Below are 10,227 nucleotides of genomic sequence, written 5' to 3'. Positions count from 1 at the left end.
AGACCGGTATTTCGACTATTGTAGGCATTGTCTAGGTAATGGCCCTAGCAACCTTTTTGCCAAATATGTAGTGTAGTCAGTAAGTAGCTTGTGTCACTGGCAAATTTGGTACACACACCAGTAGTCACGGTACAGTACAGTAGCCTACGTACGTGTATTTAGTCAAAGAACCACATGACGTGTATAGTATGTGGAATATTAAAAACAATCTTGCTCTTTTTGGTTGTGACATTTCTTTGCACAAAAGATAGACACACTACTCTTAACATACTCGATACTGGGCATGGGGGATAGGCAGGATGACTCGGAGGAGGGGCTAGGGTCAAAACTTACCTTGCAAAATTTTCCTTCGGCGCACTGTGTCTTGGTCGATGTTTCAAATGGTTCCAAGCATTTGTTTATTCATTGTGGCGGTTGGGGCAATGAAGCATGACGAAAACCTTCGATCGTTGACCATACAGGACAGACAGGTCAGTGAAATTGCGCCCTCTTTCCGAAAGACGAATGAGTTTTATTTGCATGACCAACACGTAACCATAATATGAAATTCCGCCCAGTTTTACTACGGGAAATACTTTTACAGTAGTTATTCAAATATCAGTCACACGTAAGTGGAACATCGTTCCTGAACATTTCGAAATGATTATTAAAGTAGCAGTAAACCTTATCTCAAATCACTTTGGAGGATTGTGTGCATTTCGTCAAGAAGCCCAACTATTTTAATATTATGCAATATTTTATAAATAAGTTCCGAACACACGTTTTTGTTTTTCTGTTTTTGCGTCCTTTCCGTTAATGATGCAAAATGACGTCATTAGAAATAATCCATCTGTAGTCTGAAACATACGATATCCGTGCCACGCTATCAGCTAACATCCAATGGTTTAGAAGCCTGGATACAGATAAGCCATATTAGTTCCATCCACACTTACAACTTGAGTCTCCTGTTTGACGACTGAATCCCTAAAGCATTCTTCACTTGCTGGTAATAACGTTGAACAAGTCTAGTAAACTTAGTCGCTAAGTAACGAAATTGACTGACAAAGTCGGGAGATTATTCTGTTGAAACCGAGCTGTACTGCCCCGGGCTATGCATTTCATTATCCATAATCACCAGACATAATTTTTACAGTAAGTTGAGGGCGCATGTCAATCTGTGGACTTGTACAAACGATTCCTTTGGATTTGGACTTTTCTTGAGTTCACTGTACATTTCCAATAACAGTTGAATAAATACAAACACAATTCGTCATTTTCATTCTATAATTAACAGCTCCACTACATATATTTAGATTTCTTACTTTGAATAGCGGTAAAATTCAAATAATCTACGAAATAACAACAATCTCGCAAATCAAAGCCGGTAAATTTTCAAGTTTCGTTCACACATAGCATAATTATAGCATGGCAATTTAACAACAATGAAACAACCGTGAAACACAATCTAACATCCAGGCTACAACCATCTCGGGCGTAGGCTTCTAGTATTTTGTTACGTATCATTTACAGGAAAGGCGTGTCACTTTTAAACGGAAGCTAGGAATCACGTTATGAGTTTACTCACAAAAATACATTTATTATTAACTACTAACGGATAGAATGTGTACAGGAAACACTTCTGTCCCCGTGTATTGTGAGATAACCTCATTTATGCATTCTAAACTTGGAATAGGAGTAAAATTAGAAATTACATGTTCACTTTCACCCATTCATTCGTATAGCCTTGTCCAGACGTTTGACAGCTATTATTTTGGCTGTAACCAAGTATTGATATACTAAGCTGCAGTGAAGCTGGGTAAGATACGAAATATTCTTATACTTAAAATTTTGTTTTAAAATCGAGAGAGCAAAATCTATTTTACTGAAGCAGTGTTAGACAAATCGATAAAAGTGGCCCATGAACTTTAACATAATATTAGCGATGTTATTTCAATAAGGGTTTTACCATTAATCTTCTAGCAATCGGCGATTGTAAAGTTTTGATTTAGAATCGATCATTGATCATTTATCCTTGTCAAAGATACCTATAGAAAAAGTACTACATTCTCCCAATGGTATCCGTTAGGGCAATTGTTATGTAAACTTACATCAAGACAAGGGAAGTACTAGTAGTCGTTATTTTTCATCTGATACACTTTCAATACCATATACTATAATGTACGCATGCTACACAAGGCTTATATACCTTTCAACAGTTAGAGTTTTCCATTTTGAGTGTAGTTCATGTTGAACCTATGGATAGCGTTTTGTTTTGAAAGACCGCCATTAAAAAATTAAAATGAATTACGTCATAGTATCTTTACACACATTAAAAGTTTCATCACGAGAATCAAACAGTATCGCTATCATGTTTATATGAAACTGCCATTATTAGAAGATGTTTGGCAAAGAAACTCAAAAAGTTAAACTTGAACTGGGATATCATTTGACATCTATAGACCGGACGTTTGTACAAAAAACGTAGACTTTTCAGATTCAAAATTTGACGACAGCAAAGTATCAGTTTAAAAATATATTTAGAGGATGAAGTAAACTAATACAACGATCACATTAACTTTTTAGTTATTGTTCTTAGCTCGTTTGATTAGAACATCCGAACGAACGGACGACAAAACCTAGTTTCAAACCTGAGATTTGAAAGCAATTATTTTGGAGAAATAAATTATCAGCCATTTACTCCATTTTTTGTGTCGTTGGGATTAGTTTTAGCATGGGGAATCACATGACCACAGACATCGCAATGGAAAGGATTCTTGAAAAGGACACGTTGATTTCCGAAGAAGACCGAGACTTGACGAAGTATGAGTATCCGTTTGAAAATCTTATTTTAGAAGGCGGGGGTATAAAAGGAATTGCTTATGCTGGAGTAAGTAAGGTATGAACAAACAATCCAGGCAATCTCTGACGATAAATTGGAAATGTATTTTTTTTTTTCTCCGGCCATTTTTTAAGGATAAGGATTGAAGTAGTTTGAGTGGTATTGTTTAACGTACTTCTCGTCATGATTAAATGCATACTGAAAGTTTCTTTATCTCCAACTGATAAATATAGTGACTAAATGTCAATATCGTACACCCTGAAGTATATGAAATCATATGTAGATAAATGTATGTGTGTAACTGTACACATAACACAATACAACTTGAATACCACCATAAAATCAGCATCACCCAATACCAAGCACACGGCGAATGTGAAAAACGGGGATTAGCGCGAGGTTATTAATTACCATGTGTATTGTCGTCTTCCATTTTGAGTATCTCACTGAAAACTTACTCACCCAAAACAGAATATCTGTCGTCATGATCACGTGATTAGCTTACCTGCCCGAAATCATTATGCTGCCACCAAGTTTAAGATCGAGGAGCAGTCGCCAACTTGCGATCACACATGTAACATGGCATTTAAGTAGTAAGGAAATTTTCTGTGGATAAAGTGCCCCAGTTACAAGTAATGCATGTTGAAATCTAGATTATTATACCACTGTACTGCAACAACAGAAGTTAGTATTACATGTACTTGTACAGGTCCTGATGGACGTTGGGATGTGGCAAAACTTTAAACGTTTTGGCGGTACAAGTGTAGGTGCGATGATAGCATGTCTGTTGGCTGTAGAGTATTCACCATGTCAAGTAGCGCAAATGATGAACGAAGAGCTAATACCCATTTCATCAGGTAAGTTTTTTTGAATGGCTGACCGATATTTTTGTCTTTCTTAAAAAATGTTTACAAAGGGGAAAGACAGGTGGTTATGCAGCACAGAGTAAATAAATCTATTGGAAAATTACTGTAACAGAGAAAGAATAATCAAATCATTATATTTATGCCATAAATACATAATTTACAAACCACGGTGATCATCAATTCTGTGTCGCTTTCTGGTTTTCCAAACACTATACTATATATAACACTATACTATAATACAAAGGGATTCACGTATTAATCACTCGATCAATGTGAAGTTCTTAAAATCGCTCCAAATTTCTCTATATGAAAGTATGTTTCAAAATCTGTTCTTTTTCAAATAATAAAAGAGCTGTTTATCGACTGTAATTTTCAAGGAAATCATCCATCTTTGATTTTCCCATATAGTTATCACGGTGACAGTATTCGGTGGCCATATTGGATTTAAAAATGGCATCTATTTTTAAAACTTCATATGGTGACCCTCATTATCCTTGATTTGAATCGAGAATGGGTTTCATGTCTACAAAGTACCAGAGGAAAAAGGTGTAGTCTAAACGTTATATTTCTAGGTGCATTCAACGTTAATTGTCTTCCAGATTAATTCGGTGCAAAGTACATACCCGTCAACATTTAATGATTTATGATTCCCGTTTTACAGATCATTCCTGTGGCATCTTTAGTTTTATCCCCAATCTTTTACGACATTATGGTTGGAATCCGGGAAAAAAATTGTTGGAATGGTTCGGTGAGAAGTTGGAAGCAAAAACAGGAAATTGTGACATCACTTTTAAAGAAGTAATTAATTTTAGTTATTTCCAAATATAAAGTGTCTTGCGAAGTTAAAGCGGAAATGACGTCATGATAAATGTTCAAATCGTAACTGGTGAAGCCTATTTGCATGCATGTTTTACTTTTTTCACTTTATTGCGCACATTTGAGGTAACAATTCTTGTTTCCATGCCAATATTACGATTCAGATGACTTTTTTTTTCAGTATCTTCAAAATCTTGATCTTGAAAATGTCCTCATCAAAAAGCTAAAATACTAATCACTTTGACACATACTAAAACCAGGTCACATCGATCGATTGTCGGGGGCAACGTGGTAAGCCTTATGTCATAATATACACTCAATATCAGAAGTAGCTTAACTTAACCACAGTGGGGGTCTTAAGGGAGGTGGTGGGTTTGAGGGAGGTGGGGACTTGAGGGAGGTGAGGGGAATTAAGCAAAACTCAGTCTATACCATTATGTAGATATCTTATAAGAAATTCATAAGAAATTCCATACGTTATGGATATACATGTATTATGTAACATGTTATAGGTATTCTGGGGGAATTGTTTTAACCTGCAAATACTATAGCATTTATGAAAACGCTCAACGCGAACGTCTAGCCTTGTTTACTTGCTGCCACCAGATGGCGCAGTAGCAGGTATAGGTATTACATTTCAACATTCTGAATAAATAACTGATTGGAAAAACAAAATATATTTCTTGTTGAAATATATGAGACCCTCATTTCTTTTCCATTTTTTAAGTTCATGTGTGAAGCTAATTTTAGTGTGTTGGATATTTTCAGCTTTTTTGTCGTTATGGTAAGGAGCTGTGTATCGTCGTGTGTAACGTCAACCAGATGAACGCTGAATTTTGTCACGTGAAAACCACGCCTAACATGCCAATAAGACTAGCTGTCAGAATGTCTATGTCCATACCAGGTAAGAAAATAACAAATCACTAAACTTGCATTGCATTGATCTGAGTAGCATGGATTGCCTGAATTGAATGTCAGTGTAAAGGAGTACTCGTTTTCTATTTTGTTACAGATGTATGAATAAAAATCAACACATCAATTTGAAAACAAATATAAAAACTAAACTAAACTCGAGTACATTAAGCCAGATATTCTTTCAAGTCAATCAAATCTGAGATCAATCAAACGAATTTAATATCAACTAGCGGCAATGAGAATGAAACACCGGCTGTCTAATATAGAGAATTAGCAATAAGAGCTTATACATATACCTTCTAAGAACATTCTTGAATTTAGTTTTACTGTTGATAGATTTTAATGAGACTCAGTATGGTATGTTATTCCAATCATAGCTCCATCATGTATAAAGGAGAGCTGGCCAAGTCTAAGTTTCCTCGCTGGTACACTCAAGGACATGACAATTTGTCACATATCTAATGAGGAAACACAATATGTGAAAATATGTAAATCCAATTGAATTTGAGAAGCCAATTTTACTTCAAGTAGTCATGCCAAGATCTTAGACTTAGACCAACTTCTTGGCCTAAATCTTTTATCTCTACCTCCTCCAGGTTATTATGAGGCAGTCACGTACGATCAGGATGTGTACGTAGATGGCGGTGTACTTGTCAACTATCCAATTCATTGCTATGACGGTAAGTATGTAGGTAGCAGTATACATATTCCAGATCTGTGTTATCCATACTCTACCGTATCACAAACCACTCCACCCCACACTGTCCTAACCTACATATAGCACTTCTATATCACATTGTGCCATTAATTACGACCAGTCAATAACTAACGCATTGCACCAAATCAAAGCCTTTTATACAGCTAGTAATATACATGTAATTGTATTACTATCGTTGGTGTAGGTTGGTGGTTATCTTTAAAACCAGAAGACTGTTTCCTGGTCCGAATGCAGCCTTTAAGGCAAATACACCGATTATGGAAAAATAAAGAACGTTTTGGTGAATTCAATGAGAAAACACTTGGAATCTTACTGGTATAGTATATATAGTTTTACTCATAATGATCTCAGCCTTGCTTTGGAAATGTCAATATTGAGCTTTTATTCCTGGATATTAAGTTTAATTACTGCATGACAGTCATTACAAATCATCAAATGGTTTTGATTCAGTGTCAAAAATTACCCATTTTGAATCCCGACCAAAAACAGTTGTACCGCGTTACCAATGACAACGGACGTCGGTTTGTAAGCGTAGCACGACTTCTGGATATTATAACGAATATCACAATTTGTTTGAATGTGGATGAGAACAGTTGTTACGATTGCAACACACTACAAGTCCAAACGTCTTCCTGGAGAGGGTATAAATATCACAATACAACAAAGGCGTACAATGCTGTGGCGCTTTGATTTGCAACAAGTTAATATGAAAAATAATAAATTACATAATAAATTTATGTTGATGCTTGTTTTATATTAATGGGAGACAGTGTTCTGAGAGAGAACCGGAAGTATATGAAGGTGTCATATTTGACAACGGTCTTGAACAATGTGCACGACCAGATACCACGTTAGCCAGGTAAATCACTAAAAGTTTATGTCTGAATTTTTTTTAACATTACCTTTCATTCTTAGTATTTTCGATACAAATTATTTGAGAATCATAAGATTTTGAAATAATAAATTTCAATGACATATTCATGTTTTCATTTAGGAAACGAGGAGACGAAGAACATGCAAAGGATGTTATCGACGCAGAGCACAAGCTTGTCTCCGAAGCAATGAGTACATTCATAACAGCACTGGCAAACTGCGACTTGGATAAGAATTGTACGATAGATAAGGAGGAGCTGAGTGATGCCATAAATAAGGTAAAGGTACATGTGTACTGCATGTCAAGGGTCAAATTAGTTTATATGTAAAATGCATGTCTTTGAATTTGCAAATAACAACCACAGCAAATATTTCGAATCAGCGTGTTTAGACGTAAAGTACATTTTCAACAATTCCGGAATATTGAAATGTTATAGTTGATGGCATGCTCCGTTTTCGTTTCGACCCTTTTATGGCATTGATACTGTGGAATACATTTCTTTACATAGAGTAGAGATTTTACTGAAGACCACGCCAAAACACTATTTGGAGTCGATTGCCAGATTGGAGAGGTTTTTGAACAATTAGACACTGATAAGAACGGAAAGGTAAGAAATAAATCGGCTACAAGAGAAAAATTGTCTCCATAGTCGTAAGGAATGTGTGTTATTTGGCTTTTCACGATACAAAGATATACTAGTAAGGTATGAGGTAGTTGAAAGAGTTTATAAAGTTACTAACGTTATACTTGTAACGAAATTGACATCATGCTAAGTCCCTGTCAGACATTGAATACTACTAGTTTTTACAAATTTACACAGAAACTATACCAGATGAACAACTCTGAAACTGTCCAGAGTATCAGCAATGTTACCGACATGACGCTGGTTGCATTGTCGGGCTTATTTCGATTCAGTAATGGTATAGCTTATATATCACAAATGGAAAGTATCTATTCAATATTTAGACAGGATCGAACGTGTTACTTTCTACTTGTATGTAGCCATAGTGTTCAACATCATATAACCAAGATTATATTGATAACATTTCAATTTTGGAATTTTGGACTAAATCTGTGTTATTTCGGTCTTAGATTACTTTTAACGAATTGATGAGATTTGCTGAACGGAGAGGGATCGACCTAGAAAGCCAATTCGTAGGGTACGAGCGTAAAGAAATCAGTAATATTGGTGAATTTCTGTCCCTTTTACGAGAAACTGTCTTAGTCAACCTGAAAAGGCTTTACGTCACGGTCAGTATATATTTTTTTAAACTTTTATAAACGATCTCTAGCGACATAACAGAATTCGTCATTCAATGAGAGCCAATATCTGCCTGTTCAGTTATTTCACATAGACTTTAACCAATTGTATTGCTGAGCTGAACAAAACTTAGTCTAAAACATCGTCACACATTGGCTGAATTATTTCTGCATACATTCCAGCTACCGTAACTTTTGCCTAATTCAGAGTAATATTGAATTTACTAAAATAGCTAAAGCCTTTCGGAAATATTGCTGGAATAGGAAACCCGATTGAGCAATAACAACACAACAATGTTTCATTTACACGACTTTATTTGGATATCGACCATTTTTATGGATTTGTTTTAGGAACGCGATGTCGATCGTACAATCGCGGTAGATGTCGATTACCTTAGTGCACTTGACTTCGAAATGGAATCTGAGGACAAAGTATTTGCTATACAGGTAAGCATTTCATATGTAGCATTCGTAACAGATTATGAAGTGATTGCATTGCATTGTGGGCAATGGGTGAAAACAACTGAAGTGTGCGAATGCGACTCATCAAGTACAAAAACACTATATGAAGTAACGTAGGGATGACATGGATACTGTCGTTGCATAACTTCACTGTAAGGATAGCTTAGAGCTTCTTTTCAATAACCACAACCGTGGGTTCTGTACCTTAGAAACGGCTTAGCCTGACATACGTTTTGGCGAAAGCAATCCCGACCTACCTAAAAAAGCAAATAAGCATGTATGTATTAGTTGTCGCAAGACGTCTGTGCTTTGATATGATAAGATAAGACGAGACGAGGCGAGGCGAGACACGACACGACACGACACGACACGACACGACAAGACAAGACAAGACAAGACAAGACAAGACAAGACAAGACAAGACAAGACAAGATAAGATATTCTTTTATTGTCCACTAAAACTGGGAAATTTTCCCTTGAAACCAACCGATAAAAACAACGAAACTACTTATAAAGACAAATGCTCTTTTGGGACCTACTTGAAATTTGTCCTTTTATTTAGTTATGTTCAAACTTTTCAAGGCAAACAATTCGTCATTGATAAGTTAAGTTTAGATATACATTTTTGTTTTATTTCCAGCGAGGAGTCAATGCAGCAAAACATTTCCTGAAACATTACATAAAGAAGAACAATCCACCAATTAAAGAAATTGAAACATTGCCAGAGACCAACTGAAAACGTAATCGCGTATACCATGGCATCTTCTATTGTTTTAACATAATTGGTGTTCCGAAAATAAGTTCTCGATTTTTGACTGAAAATATTATGGCTGTTCACTTCTCTTATATATCTCCGACAACTTGTTAAAGACATTTGCAAACTCAGAATGAATGGTGGAAAAATTCAAGAACTTTTGGAAGAAAATGGTTAACGACAAAATGTATCTCAATCGACAATGTGATGAAGAGATTGACATTTTAGTTAGTTAGCTACAAGTGGATCATATTTTGAAACTGTTTTGTTAGATAGAATGGCATACTTTCAATACTGTACACCACGAGGTGTATTGAATCATCTGAAGGTAAACTTGTCTATGTAGCTGTACACATAACACGGTAACGAAAACATAATGAATTTGTATTTTATGGGAAGGACCCTGGCCCTGTGATCAGCGCCGCCATCGACCAGAACAAGTTGAATTTTCATACAATACACAATCATTGTGTGGTGATCGCTCTGACTGCAAAAGTGTACCTCAATTTTGAATATCTAATGAGCACTGCCATAAAAGGTATCGAACCTGGTTCGAATTATGTAACCCTCAGTCCATTTGTGTGCATTAATTGTGGCATGGACCGATATTGCGATATTTAGTATTTTTGCAATTTCGTCCCATTTTTCTAGAATATATTAAATTCTAAATATAGTATCAACCGAAGCTTTGCTTGTTTTACTGATGAAGAAAACTAGGCGTCGCTATTGTGATCATTTGAGTGT

At 35.8% G+C, this 10,227-nt stretch overlaps 2 protein-coding genes across 2 annotated transcripts in view; one reads left to right on the top strand and one right to left on the bottom strand.

Annotated features, from left to right (window-relative positions):
• Window positions 1–383, bottom strand: part of LOC144434545 (glycine cleavage system H protein-like) — a 5,192-nt gene extending 4,809 nt beyond the window's left edge. The window contains exon 1 of the mRNA XM_078123008.1: window positions 334–383. The gene's annotated coding sequence lies outside the window, so the exon portion shown is untranslated. The remainder of the gene's footprint in view (window positions 1–333) is intronic.
• Window positions 384–7,161: 6,778 nt separating this feature from the next.
• On the top strand, window positions 7,162–9,723 carry LOC144434658 (uncharacterized). The gene is made up of 5 exons (XM_078123164.1): window positions 7,162–7,284; window positions 7,516–7,614; window positions 8,100–8,258; window positions 8,619–8,714; window positions 9,370–9,723. The coding sequence occupies exons 1-5, from the start codon at window positions 7,195–7,197 to the stop codon at window positions 9,463–9,465; spliced, it is 540 nt and encodes a 179-aa protein (XP_077979290.1). The 5' UTR covers window positions 7,162–7,194; the 3' UTR covers window positions 9,466–9,723.
• The last annotated feature ends 504 nt before the right edge of the window (window positions 9,724–10,227 follow it).

Source organism: Glandiceps talaboti, chromosome 4 (genome assembly GCF_964340395.1).
Source record: "Glandiceps talaboti chromosome 4, keGlaTala1.1, whole genome shotgun sequence".
NCBI classification, from domain to species: Eukaryota; Metazoa; Hemichordata; class Enteropneusta; family Spengelidae; genus Glandiceps; species Glandiceps talaboti.
This window is presented reverse-complemented; position numbering and strand designations above follow the sequence as displayed.

What these genes read in the sequence shown, in the direction of transcription:
- LOC144434658 (XM_078123164.1), top strand. Translation starts at nt 7,195, where the DNA reads ATGAGTACATTCATAACAGCACTGGCAAACTGCGACTTGGATAAGAAT. An exon ending in TGAGTGATGCCATAAATAAG is followed by an intron (nt 7,285 to 7,515) that starts GTAAAGGTACAT and finishes TTCTTTACATAG; the next exon opens with AGTAGAGATTTTACTGAAGA. An exon ending in TGAAAAGGCTTTACGTCACG is followed by an intron (nt 8,259 to 8,618) that starts GTCAGTATATAT and finishes GATTTGTTTTAG; the next exon opens with GAACGCGATGTCGATCGTAC.